The 20,269-nt window shown below is 36.9% G+C and overlaps 1 protein-coding gene across 2 annotated transcripts in view; it reads left to right on the top strand.

Moving 5' to 3' along the window:
* The window catches only part of FCHO2 (FCH and mu domain containing endocytic adaptor 2), a 118,253-nt gene extending 102,546 nt beyond the window's left edge, over window positions 1-15,707 (top strand). For both annotated transcript variants that reach the window (XM_032848700.1, XM_032848693.1), the window contains exons 23-26: window positions 10,204-10,403; window positions 11,465-11,529; window positions 14,628-14,792; window positions 15,115-15,707. In XM_032848700.1, coding sequence (XP_032704591.1) covers window positions 10,204-10,403; window positions 11,465-11,529; window positions 14,628-14,792; window positions 15,115-15,137 — 453 coding nt within the window. In that variant the 3' untranslated portion in view covers window positions 15,138-15,707. The remainder of the gene's footprint in view (window positions 1-10,203; window positions 10,404-11,464; window positions 11,530-14,627; window positions 14,793-15,114) is intronic.
* The last annotated feature ends 4,562 nt before the right edge of the window (window positions 15,708-20,269 follow it).

Raw genomic sequence — 20,269 nt, 5'->3', positions numbered from 1 at the left:
TACTAATTTATGAAAGCTGGCAGGTGCCATATATATACACATTATTTTATTCCAGGCTTTTTTTTTTTTTTTTTAAGATTTTATTTATTTGTCAGAGAGAGAGAGAGAGTACACACAAGCAGGCAGAGAGGCAGGCAGAGAGAGAGGAGGAAGCAGGCCCCCCCCGTCAAGCAAGGAGCCCGATGCGGGACTTGATCCCAGGATCCCAGGACCATGACCCGAGCCGAAGGCAGTGGCTCAACCAACCAAGCCACCCAAGTGTCCCCAGGCTTTTTTTTTTTTTTTTTAAAGTTAGTACCATCTTTACCATCCAGGGAACATAGGCTGAACAGTGTCATTTTTACACTCTCCCTCTGCCATGCTACAGCTTGCTGATACCCTCCACAAAGGAGCTTACAAACTTGTCTGGAGCCCTGGTTTTTTTCAGCTGTTGCCTAGCAGACACCTGTAGATTGCCTGGTCTGGTGGCTAGCAGGTCTTATGCTTGTGGTCTTACAAGTCTATGTATATTTGCTTTCTTTAAAAGCTGCTACCTGACGGTTTGGGTTCCTTCCAGTCAGTCTCAGTGTAGGTACTGAGATTACCTCTTTTGGAATAGTGACAGGTCTTGGCACTATTGGGAGCTATTGAAAAAGAATAGGCTGCTTGGATAATCACCAAGTGTCAAGAGACAGGTAGCAGCTAGGGCAAGGTTTAATGTAACAGTTCATCTACATGAGGCTACTTCTTCAAGCCTAGGAAGAAGGTGGCTGTTTCATCTAATATGTAGAAACAGACAGACTTGAGGAAAATCAAGAAAAAGAATAATGTTCCTGATAAAAGAACAAGTAAAACCTCAGAAAAAAGCCTTAATGAAATGGAGATAATTTGCTTGATAGAGAGTTCAAAGAAATGGTCATAAAGTCACTGAACTTACGATAAGAGTAGATGGGCACAGAACTTTAACAAAGAAGTGGAAAATACCAGAAAATATCAAATGTATGTCACAGTGCTGAAGAATACAGTATGTGACTGAGAAACTGGAAGCGTTCCGCAACAGACTAGATGAAGCAGAAGAAGGGATCAGTGAACCTTAGGACAGTGGAACTCACCCAGTCAGAACAGCAAAAAGAATGAAAAAAGGAAGGATAGTTCAAGGGTCTTAAAAGGGCAACATCAAGCAGACTACCATTTGCATTATAGGTGTTTCAGAAGGAGGAGAGGGTAGAGAAAAGCACAGAGAACTTACTTGAAGAAGTAATATAAGAAAATTTTCCAAATCTGGGGAAGGAAACAGACATCCAGATCCTGGAAGACCAGAAGGTCCCAAATTAGATGATCCTGAAGAGACTTACATCAAGATATTTTTTAGTTAAAATATCAAGTTAAAGAGGTCTTAAAAGTACAGGTTACGTGTAGGAGGAACCCCCCCCCCCATAAGACTGTCAGATTTTTCAGCACAAACATTGCAGGCCAGAAAAGAGACAGCAGGATACATCCAGAGTACTGAAAGAAAACAGCTTCCAACCAAGAATACTCTACCCTGCAAAGTTATCATTTACAGTTGAAGGAGAGAGAGTTTTCTGGATAAGCATAAGGTGAAAAAGTTCATTACAACTAAACCAGCCTGACAAATGCTAAAAGGACTTTTTTTTAAAAGATTTTGTTTTATTGACACAGAGAGATCACAAGTAGGCAGAGGGGCAGGCGGGCTGGGGCAGGGAGGGGTGGGAAGCAGGCTCCCCGCTGAGCAGAGAGCCTGATGTGGGGCTCTATTCTAGGGCCCTGAGACCATGACCTGAGCTGAAGGCAGAGGATTAACCCTCTGAGCTACCCAGGTGCCCCTGAAAGGACGTTTTTTAAGCTGAAAAGAAAGGGGACTAATTAATAAGAAAAAAAATGAAAGTATAAATCTCACTGGTAAAGGTAAGCATATGTGGTAAGATGTAGTGAATTACTTATAAAGGTAGCATGAAGATTAAAAGCCAAAAGTAGTAAAAATAACTATACAATAATTAGTTGAGGAATCACTAGGTAAAGATAAAATGTAACATGAGAAACATCAGATGTCGGTGGGGGGGGACTAAAAATAAGGTAGTGCTGTAGATTATCTTCAAACTTCCATGGTTCTCAAAATAGTTATAAATATAGGTTGTTACATGTAAGCCCCATGGTAACTACAAAGCAAAAACGTACAGTAGATACACAAAATATGAGAAAGGAATTTAAGCATGCTATTAAATAAAGTCCTCAAACCACAGAGGAAGAGCACAAAAGAAGAAACAAACTACAGAAGCAGCCAGAAAACAGTTGACAACATGCCCATAAGTACACACCTATCAGTAATCTGTAAATAATCTTAAATTCTCCAATCAGAAGACAGAATAGCTGAATGAATTAAAAAAAACAATAGAACCACCTGTATGCTGCCTTTAAGAGACTCACTTCATTTTTAAGGCCAGAGTTAAAGGGTTGAAAGAGATGTTCCTTGCAAATAGAAACCAAAAGAAAGGTAGGGTAGGTTAATAGACAAAATGGATCTAAAATAAGAGGAATTAAGAGACAAAGAAGGACATTACATAGTGATAAAGGTGTCAGTCCACCAATATGATGTAGTATTTGCAAATATTTATGTACCCAACATTGAAGCACCTGAATATATAAGCATATATTAGGAGACCTAAAGGGAGAAATTGATAGCAGTATAATAAGGGAATTTAATACCCTGCTTACAACATCTAAACAAGGAATCAATAAGGAAACCTTGTTCTTAAATGATATGTTAGAGGGGATGAACTTAAAAGCTATATGCAGAACTTTCCATCCAAAAGCCATAATATACATTTTTCTCAAGTGCACAGGGAACATTCTCCAGGACAGATCATAGGTTAGGCCACAAAACAAGTCTTAATAAATTTAAAAAGATTGAAATCTTATCCAGCATCTTTTCTGACCACAATATGATATGTAACTAGAAATCAGTTACAGGAAGAAAACTGGAAAATTCACAAATATGTGGAGTTTAAACAGTATGCTGTAGGGGCACCTGGGTGGCTCTGTTGGTTAAGCATCTGCCTTTGGCTCAGGTCATGATCACAGGGTCCTTGAATTGAGCTCTGCATCAGGCTCCCTGTTCAGTGGGGAGCCTGTTTATCCCTCTCCCTCTGCTTCTCCCCCTGCTCATGTGTGCTCTCTTTCTCAAATACATAATAGAATATTTCCAAAAATTGAGGAAAAATAATATGCTACAGAACAACCATTGGGTCAATGAATAAATGAAAAGAGAAATTAAAAATTCTCTCAAGACAAAATTGGAAATACAACACAGAAATTTATTGAATGCAGCCAAAGTAGATCTGAGAAGGAAGTTCATATCAATAAATGCTTACCAGGGAAACAAAAGTCTCAAATACATTAACTTCACACATCAGAGAACTAGAAAATGAAGCCCAAAGTTAGTGGAGTGACCGAAGCAACAAAGAGCAGAACTAAAATACAGATGAAAAGGACAATAGAAGAGCTAGCTCGTTCTTTTTTTTTAAAAGATTTTATTTATTTATCTGACAGAGATCACAAGTAGACAGAGAGGCAGGCAGAGAGAGAGGAAGGGAAACAGGCTCCCTGCTGAGCAGAGAGCGCTATTCGGGGCTCGATCCCAGGACCCTGGGATCATGACCTGAGCTGAAGGCAGAGGCTTAACCCACTGAGCCACCCAGGCACTCCTAGTCTCGTTCTTTTAAAAGATAAACTTAATAAACTTGTAGTTAGACTCACCAAGAAAAAAGGAGATATGGCTCAAATAAGATCAGAAATAAAAGAGGAGACCTTACAGCTGATACCACAGAAATACAAAGAGTCATGAGAGACCATTGTGACAATTTTGTGCCAAAAAATTGCACAATAGATAGAAGCAACAGATGAATTTTTAGAAACATACAGCCTTATAAGACTGAATCCTGATGAAGCAGAAAAATCTCAATAGACCAGTTATAGTAAAAAGACTGTATCAGTAATCAAAAAGCTGCCAGCAACAAAAGTCTAGGACTACACTGCCTCACTGGTGAATTCTGTCAAACATTCAAAGAAGAATAGTGATCCTTATCAAACTGTCGCGCCCCCCCCCCAGGAAAAAAAAGCAGTAAAATTTTATCAGGCCAACACTGATACCAAAGCCAGACAAGGATACCACAAGAAAAGAAAACTATAGGCCAATATTGCTGCTGAACCTAGATGCAGAAATTGACAACTAACTTGTCAGCAAACCAAATTCAGCAGTACCTTAAAAGGATCATACACCACGCTCAAGTGGGATTTATTCTGGAGATAACCAAAGTGATGATTCAACTTTGACAAATCAACCAACATAATGAAATATAAGAATATCATCATCTCAGTAGATGCAAGAAAACAGTTTTGACAAAATACAACATCCACTTATGATTAAAAACTCCAAACAAACTGAATATAGAGGAAATGTATCTCAACAGAATAAAGTCCATATGTGACAAACCCACAGTTAACATACGCAGTGGGGAAAAGCTGTCAGCTAAGATCAGGAAGAAGAGAAGGATGCCTGCTCTCAACAGTTTAAGTAAATTTTAAGTCCCAGCCAGAGCAATTAGGCAAGAAAAAGAAGTAAAAATGCTTCCAAATTGGAAAAGAAGTAGTAAAATTGTCACTACAGATAATGCAGTATGTAGAAAACCCTCACCAAAGAAACTGAGAATAAACAAATTAAGTAGAGTTGCAGGCTACAAAATCCATATACAGAAATCTTTCTATTTTTGTGTGGCAGTAGTGAGCTATCAGGACAACAAAACTACGAAAGCAATCCCATTTACAGTTGCTTCAAAAGAATAAAATGCCGAGTAATAAATTTAACCAAGGAGGTGAAAGACCTTAACCCTGAAAACTGTCAGACAATGATTAAAGAAATTGAAGGTGACACAAATGGAAAGCTATTCCATGCTCATAGATTGGAAGAATTAATATTGTTAAAATATCCATAATACCCAAAGTTATATAGAATTTCAGTGCAGTCCCTGAAGTTCCAGTGCCATTTTTCACAGAAATAGAACAGTACAAAAATTTGTGAACCACAAAAACTCCAAACAGCTGAAGAAATCTTGAGAAAGAAAAAGCCAAAGGTATCACACTTCATGATTTAAAATGGTTATTACAAAGTTCTGGTAGTCCAGACTGTATGGCATGGGCATAAAAACAGACATATAGATCAATGGAACTGATTAGAGTCCAGAAATAGGTCAGTGCATACATATTCAGTTAATTTGCAGCAAAGGAGCTAAGAATATGGGGAAAGGATAGCAATAAATATGTTGGGAAAATTCTTTATAGGGTAAAGAACAAAGCTGGGCCCTGTTTTACACCTTACTCAAAAATAACTCAAAATGGCCATGTAGTTGAATGTACGACCTGCAACCATAAAACTCCTAGAAGAATAAAAAAAGTGGCTAAGTTCCCTGACAGTGGCTTTGGCAATGATTTTTTTGATCAGACACCAAAAGCAAAGGCAACAAGAACAAAAATAAACAAGTGGGACTACCTCAAATTAGAAAGCTTCTGCACAGCAAAGGAAATGACCAGAAAAATAAAAGGCAGCTTATTTAATGGGAGAAAGTCTTTGCAGGGTTACTATCCAAAAGAATTCATACAACTCAATAGCCAGTAATCGGAATATAAAATGGGTAGAGGGTATGAATAGACATTTTTTCCAAAGAAAACCTACAGATGGTCAGTAGGTACATGAAAAGATGTTCAGCATCACTAGTCAGGGAAATGCAACTCAAAACCACAATGAAATAATAATTCCCACGTGTTAGAATAGCTGTTATTAAAAAGACAAGAATTTGTAAGTTGTGGAGAGGATATGGAGAAAAAGGAATCTTTGTGTACTGTTGGTAGAGTTGTAAATTAGTGCAGCCACTATGGAAAACAGTATGGAGGTTCCTCAAAAAAGGAAAGAAATTCAAAAAGAACTACCATGTGATGTAGCAGTTGGGCTTCTAGCTAGCTGTCTGAAGAAAACAAAAACACTAATCAAAAATTTATTTTCACCTCGATGTTTACTGTAGCATTGTATTTTTCCTGATAGCTCACTACTACTGTACAAATTAATGCCTGTAATGTAGACATTATTAACAATAGCTTAGACTTGGAAACAACCCAAGTGTCCCTCGAAAGCTGAAAACATAAATAAGATGTAGTATATATGTAATGGAATATTTACTTGGCCATAATAAAGAATGAAATCTTGCCATTTGTAACATCATGGATGGACCTTGAGTGAATTATGCTAAGTGAATTAAGTAAGACCGACAAAGACGAATACCATATAATCCCACTTACATATGGAACTTAAAAAACAAAATGCCAAGCTCAGAGATCGACGAACAGATTGTTGGTTGCCAAGTAGAGGGTTTCAGGGGGTAGGCAGAATGGGTGAAGTGATTCAAAAGTACAAACCTGCAGTTACAAATAAGTCATGGGGATGAAAGATACAATGTCCTGACTAAAGTTAGTTAAACTGTGTTGCATATTTCAAAGTTACTAAGAGGGTAGATCTTAATCCTCCTCCTCATGAGAAAAAAATAATTGTGATTATTTTGCAGTGTATACAGATACTGAATCTTTATGTTGTCCACCTGAAATTCATGTCAATATATCACAATAAAAATTATTTTAAAAATCTGTTACACTGTCCTTTCCTGTAGCCACAGTGAACACGACAATAAAAATTAATTAGGAAAAAAACTAACATAATCCCTACTGAGTTGAATATAATTATAAAGGAGTACTTTATTTAGATGAGGGGTCAAGTTGTAAACAGCTTAGATGTTTCTAAAATAACTTACAAATTGAATGTAATCCTGCTCAGAAACCCAGTAGAAGTGTCTATGTATAGGGTGTTTGGAAACATGACGGTCATTTTCAGGTCCTCTGGAAGAATAAAGCCTGGAATAATCAGTAAAATGTCTTAAATGATAATGTGGAGTAATAAGTTTGAGTTTTAATGGGTAAACTTTTTTAAGGTGTCAGTATTTATAGTAGTTTGGAACTGGCAGAATAGAGGGCCAGATCAAAGGAACAGTATGTCTAGAAATGAATCCAGGAATAAATGGGAAACTATTTATTTGACAAATTAGCATTTCAAGGCAATGTGGAAATGAGGTTTTTTTGTTTTGTTTTGTTTTGTTTATTTCAGTAAATGGTACTGGGGCATCTGGCTGGAGATTTGGGAAAAAATGCACTGAATCCCCAAATCCATACCTTTAAACAAAGTAAAATCTGTGTGTACCAATAATAGTAACAGATGAAACCATAAACTTACTAAAATAAATCTATTTATTAAATAAACTTACTAAATATAAATCTATGGGTATATATGCAGGTGTGTGTATATAATTCCATATATTTTACATATTTTGATCTTGAAATGTTAAGACCTAAGAGTAATATAAAACCCAGAGGCCGTGGAATGAGAGTGAGATCTTTGACAACAAATAAATTAGTGTATATAAACTCCTTTTGTTAAAACAAGTTCTTAAACAGAATCCATATTTATTTATTTTTATATATTTTTAAATATTTTTTATTAACATATAATGTATTATTAGCCCCAGGGGTACAGGTCTGTGAATCGCCAGGTTTACACACTTACAGCACTCACCATAGCACAACCTTCCCCAATGTCCATAACCCCACCACCCTCTCCCTACCCCCACCTCCCCCCGGCAACCCTCAGTGTGTTTTGTGAGATTAAGAGTCTCTTATGGTTTGTCTCCCTCCCAGTCCCATCTTGATTATTCTTTTCCTACCCCTCCAAACCGCCCACGTTGCATCTCAACTTCCTCTTATCAGGGAGATCATATGATAATTGTCTTTCTCTGATTGACTTATTTCGCTCAGCATAATACCCTCTAGTTCCATCCACGTCATCGCAAATGGCAAGATTTCATTTCTTTTGATGGCTGCATAGTCAGAATCCTTATTTAATCTGACGGAAAAGTCTTTATAAGAAAGACCAAAGGCTTACTGTAAACTGTATAAATTAGTAAGTAAAGGTGATTAACTCAATAGATAGGTAACTTACAGAAGATGCTCCATGTCAGTAGTAATCAAAGCAATTAATATTTTTTAAATAGTTTTTTTTTAAAGATTTTATTTATTTATTTGAGAGAATGAGCACACAAGCAGGTGGAGCAGCACGCAGAGGAAGAGGGAGAAGCAGGCTCCCCACCGAGCAGAGAGCCAGATGTGGGGCTCAATCCCAAGACTCTGGGAACATGAGCCAAAGGCAGCCACTTAACCGACGGAGCCACCCAGGCGCCCCCAGAGCAATGAATAGTAAGACAACAGTGAGATACCGGTTTTTAGCCCATTAATTGACAAAAATGGGCAAGATGCTCTATTAAAAGAGGTGGGACCGCTTGTTAGAAGGTGTATAAGTTAATCAAACTGATCAACTGATTATATTGCTGAATAGTTGAATTTTTACAGAATTATTTAGAGAGAGAGCATGAGCAGGCAGGGCAGAGGGAGAGAAAGGAAATCTCAAGCAGACTCCATCCTGAGTGCAGAGCCCAACATGGGACTCCATCTCAAGATCCTGAGATCACAACCTGAGCTGAAACTAAGAGTCTGATGCGTAAACAGCTCTGCCACTCAGGTGCCCTGAATAGTTAGTTGAATCTTTAATTCAGCAATTCCACCTCAAGAAATCAGTTCTTCACAAATGGGCAAAAAGCGAAGTTACAAAAGATATTCAGTGCATTTTATGGAAGCCAGTTACATACACATCTACAGAAGAGATTAATTCGTTGAGTTACTGCAGCCTTTAAAAAGAATGAGATTCATGTATTCATGCCTACCAAGTGTGTTTAAGGACATGCACCACAGTGTTACCAATTGGGAGTAAGAATGTTAAGGGATACGCTTTCTATTTCATATACTTCTATACTATCTGAATTTTTAAAAAAGATTGTGTTTCTTAGAATGAGCACAAGCAGGGCAGGGGGAGGGAGAAGCAGGCCTCCCGTTGAGCAGGGAGCCCTATGCAGCACTTGATGCTAGGACCCTGAGATCACGACCTGAATCAAAGGCAGATAGATGCCCGACCAACTGAGCCACCCAGGCGCCACTCCTTGCCCCCATACTATCTGAATTTTTAATAGAATAGTTCTATTAAAATGGCTTGTGTTTCTAAGAAATACATAACTTTAAAAAGTGCTGCCACTTAAGTGGGCTTAAAGTTTATCCCAAGTATTCATTATTATTAATTCTGTAACTATTATTCAGTGCCTGTTTACCAGGAATGCAAGGAAGATAGTATATGTAGTAAGTAGATAATAATATAGGTTATCCAGAAAAGGCAAAGTGTGCAGAATAAGGAAGAATGAAAATGTAATAGTGTACATTTAGACAGGGTAATCAGGGTAGGTCTCATTAAAAAGGAGTTATTTTGAGCAAGGAGCTAAAGAATGGAAAAGAATTGCACCATTTACTGTGGGTCATGTGATTAAAATTAAACACTTGGAGTTGGAAGTATTCTGATTCTCGACTTGGAGTATTGCATGATTTATCTTATTTCAATTTAAATTCTTTTAATTTATAAGGAATCTTAAAATTCTATGTTAGATATAGAGAGATATTCAAAAGTTACATACACAGATGATAGGATACTTCATGTGGAAAACCCAGAAGACTCCACTCCAAAACTGCTAGAACGCCTACAGGAGTTCAGTAAAGTGTCAGGATATAAAATTGATGCACAGAAATCAGTTGCATTTCTGTACACCAACAATAAGACAGAAGAAAGAGAAATTAAGGAGTCGATCCCATTTACAGTTGCACCCAAAACCATAAGATACCTAGAAATCTTAGCCTAACCAAAGAGACAAAGGATCTGTACTCAGAAAACCATAAAGTACTCATGAAAGAAATGAGGCGGGGGGGAAAGGGAGTCCCTTCCCCTTCCCCAGGAATGTGTATTTAGCACAAGCATAATGGATATTTTGCTGTAGATAGTCMTAGATCCACACTTGGATAGTGGCTCTTGATCCTTGGAGATGAGCCTGATTTATTCTGCCTAGGAATATTTCCATCATTATTTTTGATTCCAAGACCTCTTGTGTTCATATATACATGTCATAAGCATGGCTTGTTTACTTTTTGGGTAAAAAGCTTTGTTATTTTTTCTCTTCAAAGGTATCATCAAATGGTATTCAGTCTACTCCTCTAAATCTTGCAACCTACTGGAAATGCAGTGCTGGCACCACAGATCTTAGAGTGGATTATAAGTACAACCCAGAAGCTATGGTGGCACCAAGTGTGCTTTCCAACATACAGGTGGTGGTACCTGTGGATGGAGGAGTCACAAACATGCAGTCCCTTCCCCCTGCGATATGGTAAATTTTAGGTTTCTGAATTCCTGATAGATTTCTGCTGCAAGTCCCAGCTTCTAGAACCTAAGTTCTCAAAGTTGTCTTGGAAGTTTGAAAAGTTTTAGTGTATTTTACCGTGGAAACCATGGTGTGTGTGAAAGATGCTGTTCATCCTATTAGATCACTGTAACCTCAATCCAAAAGTGCATTTGCTGTCCCACCCGGACTTGAATGATTCAGTACAACTTTACCCTTAGGCAAATTGCTTAACCTCGGATAATTATTTTGCAGGGTTAAATACAGCATCTAGCATATCTGTAAGAACACCTGTCTTACTAGTTTAGTAACTCTCATCTCTTAAAAGTTGGGGGATAAGAGGAAGTTAAGATTTTATTTATTGATTTGAGAGAGAGACAGTGAGAGAGAGCATGAGAGGGGAGAAGGTCGGAGGGAGAAGCAGACTCCCCAGGAGCCAGGAGCCCGATGTGGGACTCGATCCCAGGACACCAGGATCAGGCGGTTGTTCAGCTGAGCCACCCAGGCACCCTCTTGTTCCCTTTTTTAATATGAGTAGAGGTGCTAACATTCTGTTTGCTTCACTGTTTAATAAAATTTTCTTCTTCTTTAGTAATGAAGGGACTGAATCACTTATCCAATTTTACTTTCTCTGACCAGAAGAATTTTGTAATTTAGTAAATTTCCATTAAGATATAGCATTATATCATAAAAGCATCTTCACCAGGTAATACTAAAAGTAAATTTAGCCCTCTAGTTATTCTGGTGAAATATTTATTTATTTATTTTTAAAAAGATTTTATTTACTTGTTTGACAGAGATCACAAGTAGGCAGAGAGGCAGGCAGGGGGTGGTGGGGGGAAGCGGGCTCCCTGCTGAGCAGAGAGCCCGATATGGGACTCGATCCCAGGACCCTGAGATCATGACCTGAGCCGAAGGCAGAGGCTTTAACTTAGCCACCCAGGCGTCCCCTGGTGAAATATTTAAAATACATTTATTTATTGACTGCCCATCCATTTTTAAGGCACTGTGCTGGACACCTACTAATCTGAAGATACTTGTTCTTATAGGAATGCAGAACAAATGAAAGCCTTTTGGAAACTGTCTGGTATTTCAGAGAAATCAGAAAATGGAGGTAAGTGTGTGTATGCTTTTTTTTGTTTATAATGTAGTACCCCTGAAAATGGATTTTTTAGGTGTTTTTATGGAAAGCTTTCTCTTGGATTTTCTTGCCTTCAGTTCTAGAATTGACCACTAGGTGGAAGTTAATGCCTTAAATAAGAGTGGACTAGTTGAAATTTGGAACACATCTCCCCCCGCCCCCCGCCAAGATAGAATATGCTTATCTCTATAAGAAAAAGCATTTGTTTTGCCATAACCTTTATAAAAACTGTCTAAGGGCATGTGCTCACAGGATAACTTTAAATTTACTTCATTAGGTGTTTTCAAGCAGAACCTATCTATTCTATTAATAGAACCTATTCTATTCCTAATCTATTCTGCTGGGTAACCTGTTAACTAACTGAAATTCTTTCAGCACCCTTGAGGTCATTCTGTTATTGGGGTCCTTCTGGCTTCCCAGAAATCATGCAAAAGGTTCCAGACTTTAAAAATCCCCTTTGTTTGCCTTCCCACCTTCTTAAGACAATGTTTCCTCGTCGTATCACCTTAGTCAAACCAACCATCAACAGCTTTTACTTCTCTGCTTATTATTTTAAGGAGAAACAAGTTTATTGCTTACTCCTACCAAGTCTCCATCTGTTTGTGTTCAGAATGCAAAGGAAAAATCTGCTAGTTGATCATCCTAGTGTCTCGCCTAAGTCAATTTAGAATATAATTTCCAGGACCGTCAAGTCTTTAATTATTCTGATTTTGTCTTAAAGTTAAGAAAATTCTCCTGCTCTCCTTTGAATGTCTAATTAACCTTCAATAACTTTTCCTATTGAGTTTTTTTTTTTTTTAAGCTTTCCCAATTTTGCTTACGGTTTTTTTCTTTGAACATTTTAAGCATAAAACATAGTTTTATGTAGCCATATAGTTATAGTGGCTATTTATTTATACATACTATGCTGAATCAGACCTCAACTAGAGAAATATGTGTTTGCTGAAATAACCAAGATGATTTACAGTTACTTTGTTGCTGTTTGGTACTTGAAATTTGCCTATTTTCAGATGCCAGTGGTGCTGACTTTTACACAAACAGTATGGCTTCTGGGGAGACAAATTTGAAATTCCTAGTTAAAACTAGAAGTAAACCAGAAATCCTATTTAAATTGAGGGCTTACGACCAATTAGCAGGGAAAAGAGGACATATATTTTTCCCCTATTTAATGAAACTCTACTATTTTAAGTACTAACAAGGGAAATTGTTCCTTCAAAAATAAGATACAGATTTTCTAACCAAGTATTTTAATAGTCTGCCTCTGCTCTTCAGGTATCAGTGTATGTAAAGAAATGGAAAAATCTTTAAATGTGGTTCTGATTTGGTTAGTCAGCCTTTAAAAAGAAATATACAAATTAGAATACTGTAAAATAGGAATATGTTTCTCTTCTGGCTCTATGCCCAGAAGAGGGACAGGAAATAATTCTCAAGTTTAAGGACTGCCAAGGTGGCTGCTCTTGGCCTATAGTAGAACTTTCACAGAATTGAATTGCCTCTCAAGAGAATTGTAAAAGTTTAAGGAGGATTTGGACAGCATTTAAGAATTAGGCAGCAGTTCACCCCGTAGCTGATTGGTGCCATCACGCCCAGCCCTGTGGGCTGGATCGGGGTTATGGTATCTTCCTTCGGATTTCCATGGTGTTCAGCTTCTGTGCAGGGAATCCTAGAATGTCGCTCCTGCTACCTACCAATTCCATCTCCTTTCCCCCTTTTTTGACTCCCAACACTGAAATACGTTTCAAATGCATTTACTTTTTTCCTTTCCCTTAGCCAAGTTGGGATCCCCTGTTTAATCAACTGTCACGGAGTCCTACACTGTCTTATTGGCTTTTAGATAGTTGCCCTACCTTGTATCTTGTACTTCTCTTCCCTTGTGAGATACTAATCTGAAATGTTTTTGTCTTGTCTTTAGTGGCTCCCTAGGATTATTTCTTATGGTGAATTATAAAGATACTTCAAGCTTGTTCCTTCTATCACTCTAGTCTTACCTTCTGCCACTCTTCCATCCTGTTCTCCAGCTCTTCTGTGATGTATGCAGGTCCCTTAAAGGCACTGTGCTCTCTCAGGTCTCCCATCTCTGTACCTGGAGTTACCTCTGCCTGCAATTCACATTGTCATCTTCACCATCATTTTATGTGCTTCTGTGCCCATAGCTCTTGAGAGCTCTTTTACAGCATCTGTCACAGTCTTCATAATTATTTGGTTTACAATTTGTGGCATATGATTAGACTGAGGTATGTTGAATAAATGGTTATATTGAAAAGAAAACATCTCAGAACTACTTGACTGTTGACCAATGCAGGGGTGAGGAGTGCCTCACCCTCTGCACCCCACCTGTCCTGGTGGCACTGTATAGTCAAAAATCCACGTATAACTTTGACTCCCCCGAAACTATTAGTAATAGTCTTCTGTTGACCAGAAGCTCTACTGATAACAGTTGAGTACATACTGTTCTGTGTATTATAAACCGTATTGTCAAAACAAAGTAAGCTAAATCAAAGAGAAAATCCATTTACAGTACTGTACTGATGGGGGAAAAAGTCCATCTTTAAGTGGACCCACATAATTCAAACCCATGTTTAAAGGTCAGCTGTATTTGGCATGATAGACCAGTTAAATTTTAAGAAGCGGAGTAGAAAATAATGACATTGGTACAGCTTTCCCAATCTTACCTGTCCTTCCTTCTTTACCTCTCCCACCCCCATATAATGGTAGTTGGCTGTCATTTCCTTTTGACTTTATTCCTTCTCATACTCCTTCTAGGGTTCCCTCTGAATTGCCCTCATGGACTTCCTTTTTCTCTTTTGACTGACTTCAGCATGTGTCTGTAGCACATTGAATCTCAGTAGGAATCTACTAGATTACTGCTTACTATTAAGTTAGAAGTAGGGATTAAATTAGGGATTAAATTAATTAAGACTCATTGAATAAAGTCTGCTTTGGAAACAATGGTTTGTTTACTGTATACATTTTATGAATTTGGCATGGGACATAGTTCATCATCTTCATTTGTTTTTTCTCTGTCAATTTTATGTTGCCCTATTTAAGTTATTTTATTCTTTGCCTTGTAGGTTCTGGGTCCCTCAGAGCAAAATTTGATCTTTCAGAAGGACCTAGTAAACCCACCACACTTGCAGTGCAATTCCTCAGCGAGGGAAATACCCTCTCAGGAGTAGATATTGAACTTGTAGGCACTGGCTATAGGCTTTCCTTAGTAAAGAAGCGGTTTGCCACTGGTAAGTTGGGAGATTTTAAGTTTTTAATGTACCCGGGAAACATTTATATTCGAACAGTAGTTTTCTAAGCAACTGTTTAATAAACTGCCAAGCAGTTTATAATCTAAAGTCATGGAAACTTTGTTCTTTGACCTTTGTACAAAGTGCTAGGTAGAGACACACCTGGGAGAGAGTAATCATGGTCCGGACAGCCGGACGGACACCTGTGATCTGTTTCTAATGTATTGTCAACTGAGTTTATGTATCTGTACCCGCAGTGAAAAGGTCCTCCTTTGAGTTCATGTGAAGGTGTAATTTCAGGGGTCTGCTTGGTGTTTTTCAGGACGATACCTGGCAGATTGTTGATGGACCTGGGACACTGGTTGGCTCGAGAGAAGTACAGGCTTGCCATCCTGTGTTGTCTATTCTTTCCAACACTATGTTAGCTTGAATTAGGTCTTTGAACATACACATATTTGAGAACTGATTACAAACATTAAGTTGCACTTTTGAAGTGGGTCATCAAAAGCAATAGCACTGAACCGATTTTCAACACTGTTAATGATCAACTGCCATATTCCAGAAGCACATTTGTTGAGATTCTCAGTAAAATGAAGTTTTCCTAGGCTGAAATTTTACATTATCTTCAGTGTCTATGTTCAGTAGTAGTGTATTATCAGGCCTAAAATTTCAGGAGAGCAAGCACAAAATAATTCAGCTTTCCATAAATTTTTAGAGTCAGAGATAGCTTTGAAATTTCCTGAGTTTGATATTGAATGGAGTCACACGGAACGTGACTTGTAAGTTTTGGATAATGTTAATTTAGAATGCTCAAATTGAGTTATGTGCCATAAAGTAATCAGACCAGAGTCCAAGGCATATGCAAAAAATGTATAATTTGATTCTCATATAAACATTAATAAAGTGTAAATGGTGTTTTGTATGATTTTTTTTAATTCTCAAGTGCAATGTTTTTTAAAATAAGCTTGCAAAAGACAGCAGAGAAATTTACTTCTGCAGTTAGTTAACTTTATAGAATTTTTGATTGTTTTTTAAGAATTAATGCTGTAGATTTAATTTATTTTTATATGGATTACATAATGTGTGCCTTTTAAAACAATAACAAAAGCCAGAAATGTGCCTATCCAGTTTGTGTTCATTAACGTGCCTCACTTTTTTTCCCCTGACAGTCTGGATCTTCCCTTCTGTCTTAGGGTAGTCAAGCATTTTTACAACATAATTGCCATTTGTGTAAATACCTTTGGCCTTAGTTGGGAAGGAAATTCAGAGTAACTAAAGGATAATTTGTACTTTAACACTGTGGCTCACTTTTTCAGTGATACACTATAGCCACTCGAAAGAGAAATATCCCCAAGGGCATATGTTTGCAGGGGGAAAACGTTACCTTCAGTTTTTCCACCTGAGTATGTAAATCATAAAGGAAATATTGAAAAACTGATTAATGATTAATTGGTAACTGCTGTTTTATTTCTCAGCTTGGCACTTCCCTTCATTCTTTTTATCATTGGGAATTTATATACGTTACTGAACGTGTTGTGAGCATGAATTTCTTATTTAAGAAACATTAGTTTTGGCATTGGAGAAGTACTGCCGTTGTTTTCATTTCAACAGTTGGGAAAATTACCCATTTATATGTTTTTATTATATAACTGCCACCTGCTAGAAATGTGGAGATTATTTGAAGTGATGGATTGGGTTAAGCATTTCTTTATTAATTACTTATTAAGTAGTAAAAAACCTAACTTTATAGCAAATCCTGATTAATTGAAGGACTTAAAATATTTTGGACAGTTTCATGATTTACAAGTGAAAGTTTTATTTATAAGGATAAATGCCAGTGTCCTGCATTTTACGTAGAAGTGATAAATTGTGTTATATATGATAATTTATATAAAACCACTAATTCTGTTAAGCTTTACGGAACATAAAACCCCTACTACTAGACACTTATGTAATGTCTTGCTCTACTAAATACAGCAGAAAATCTACTTACTAGCAATACATGTAACACAATATGTGCTTTTAAAATATATTCAGTGTTAGCCCAATTCTAAATTTAGATTTGACCAAAGCAGCACATTAAGACAATTTGCTGAAATGTTCATCTTTACTACACAGTGAGTGAAATGAGAATTGCTAACTCTTATATTGTGTTCTTTTAAATGCCAATTACAGCCCCTTACTGAAATCTTAAATGTAACTGCTTTGTAATCGGGCTCTTCTAATGCGCAGTTAATACTTTATTATTGGACTTCAGACACCATTACACTCACCATGTTTGTTTTTAAATCAAGTATTACCTGACAATGTACAAATTAATGAAATGGTTAAACTTCTGCACTTTCTTAATTACCACAGTCTTCATACCAAGTGTTGATACCTACATTTGTATTAGGCACAGGTTACAATTTTGAAGCCATATGAGTTTATATTGATTTTTGTTTTTCATTTAAATCCACTAATGGTGTAAAAAAGACCAGTAGATTTTCAATGGGAAATGTATTTAGCAAGCTGGTTCTTGCTTATGTATAGTGAAAAACTTTGTAGCTGCCTCTTTAACCAAGAATTTGTAAACACAGAACTCTAACAAATGTGAGTTTTTAAGAAATGTTATTTACTACTTTGAGTTGTAATTAGAACAATGCAAATCTATCTTACACAATTTTGTAAATATTTTTGATTTTTTCATAAAATGTAAATTTTACATAAAAGTGGTACCCTTAATAAACATGTAATATATAATTTATCTGTTGGTTTATGTGTCTTTGTACCCCTACTGATAGGACTAGGCAAGCTAGGTGTGAGGAGCAGTTGGTTTTGAACTTAGTATCACCATTTAGACAGGCATACATATTGATCTGTTAATTTTAATTAGCTATATCAGAAAACTTTATTTGCAGTATAACCCCAAAATAAATTGTTTAATAAAATATTTTTAAATATATTTAAATATATTTTCTAATGTAGTTTCTAAATATATTTAAATTGATGTTAAGCTTTAGCAAAGATTTTCCTCCTGGCCAGTTGCTTAAAAAACAATTTTGACACAGTTTTAAAACCATACTTTTCATCCGTTGCTGCTATTAGTCAGAACAAGTGATTTCTTGGCCTTTTCCTTATGGCTGCAGTGTGGCTGCCACAGATCCAGAGTATATATTTACATTGGAAGCTGGGGGAAGAGGGCAGTGCCTGGTGTACCTGTCCTTTCAGGAGAGTAAAAGCTCTTCCAGAAGCTTCCACCATGTATGTGCTTATATCCTGTTGTCTAGTATTGTTTAAGAGAGGCAGAGTATGCAAGTAGCCTTTATAATGAAAATGGGCAAAGGAGAAGAGGCTGGACCAATAGGTCAGTCACAGGATTCCTGACAAATACAGGAGTATTTCCTTATAGCTTACTGCCAATTGAATCTTTGCATTATTCCAGTCAACTTCAAACTCAGCAATGGGCAGGGCAAACTTGAAAATCTTCTGTTTTTATCTTTAGGAAGAATCTATCAGTATAACCTTTGTATACAGTAATTTGGAACCACAGCACACTGATATCTGTGGTGAACATAGATGCCAAAATCCTCAACAAGTATTAACCACATTCAACAATCCACTAAAACAATCATTCGTGATAGTCAAGCAGGATTTATTCTGGGGATGCAAGGATGGTTTAACATACACAAAGTCAATATGGTACACTGTATTAAGAAAGAAAATTAATGATCATGTAATTACATTTCAAAAGATGCAGAGAAAGCATCTGACAAAATTCAATATCCATTCATGATTAAAAACTCCCAACTAAGTGGGCAGAGAGGAAATATACTTCAATATAATAAAGGCCATAAATAGCAAACCCATTGTTCAGTGGGTGAAATGCTGAAAGCTTTTCCTCAAAGATTTTGGACAAGATAAGGATGCCCACTCTGAGCAGAGTGCTTCAAGTCCTACTGATAGCAATTAGAAAGAAAAGGAAATGAAAGGCATCCAAGTTGGTAAGGAAGAAGTAAAACTTAGCAGTTGCACATGAAGGATCTGAATATAGGAAGCCCTAAATACTCTTCCAAAAAACTACCAGAACTAAAAAATTCAAGAAGTTTGTGGGATACAAAAACCAGTTGCATTTCTATACACTAATAGCAAAGTAGCAGAAAGAGAAATTAAGACAACTAAATCCCTGTTTACAATTACATCAAATGGTATAAAACCTAGGAATAAATGTAACCACTGAGGTAAAAGACCTATACTCTAAAAATTTTAAGACACTGATAAAACCAATAAAAATCAGCACAAATGGAAAGATATACTATGTTCATGAATTGGACAAATATTGTTTAAAATGTCCTTTCAACCCAAAGCAAGCTACAGAGTCAATGCAATCACTATCAAAATAACCACTAGTATTTTTCCACATACTAGAACAAAAAAAAAAAACTCATTTTTTTTTTTTAAGATTTTTTTTAAGTAATCTCTACACCCAATGTGGGGCTCGCACTCACAACCCTGAGATCAAGAGTCACATGCTCCATTGACTGAGCCAGCCAGGTGCCCCATTAAAATCTCAAACTCTTAGGGAACTAAAAAAGACCTCCAATAGCTCAAGCAATCATGATAAAGGAGAACAAAGCTGGAGACATCAACATCCCAGTTTTCAAGTACACTGCAAAGCTAGAGTAATCAAAACAGTGTAGTGTGGTATTGGCACAACAACAGAGATTGATGAAATAGAAATGAAGAACCCAGAAATCCATGGTTATGTGATCAATTCTTCTACAACAAAGGAGGCAAAAATACACAGTGGGTTAAAGATAGCATCTTTAATAAATGGTGTTGGGAAAACTGGACAGCTACATGCAAAAGAATGAAACCACTTTCTTATACTGTACAGGAAGAACTCAAAATAGATTAAAGATCTGAATTCATAAAACTCCTTAAAGAAAGCATAGGCAGTAATCTTTTGGACATCAAGCTTAGCCATTTATTTTTGGATAGATTTCTCCAGGCAAGAGAAACAAAAGTAAAAAATAAACAATAGGTACTATATCAAAACAAAATGTTTTTGTCCAGCAAAGGAAACCACCAACAAAACAAGAAGGTCACTGAGAGAAAATATTTACAAATGATACATCCAATAAGGACTTAACACCCAAAATATATAAAGAACTTATTCAACTCAACACCAAATAGTCTGATTGAAAAGCGGACAGAGAACCTGAATAGACATTTTTCCAAACAAGACCTAGAAGTGGCCAACAGACACATGAAAAGGTGCTCAACATCACTCACTGTCTGGGAAACTCAAGTCAAAACCACAAGGTTTTGGAAACTCAAGGAAACTCAAAACCACAATCTCTCACCTGTCAGAATGGCTAGAATCAAAACACATGACCAAATGTTGGCAAGAATGTAGAGAAAAGGGAAACCCCATGCACTGTTGGGGGGAATGCAAACTGGTATAGCCAGTGTGGATAGCAGTATGGAGATTCCTC

This window comes from Lontra canadensis, unplaced genomic scaffold, assembly GCF_010015895.1.
Source record: "Lontra canadensis isolate GAN:19392208 unplaced genomic scaffold, GSC_riverotter_1.0 scaffold4, whole genome shotgun sequence".
Lineage (NCBI taxonomy): Eukaryota > Metazoa > Chordata > Mammalia > Carnivora > Mustelidae > Lontra > Lontra canadensis.
This window is presented reverse-complemented; position numbering and strand designations above follow the sequence as displayed.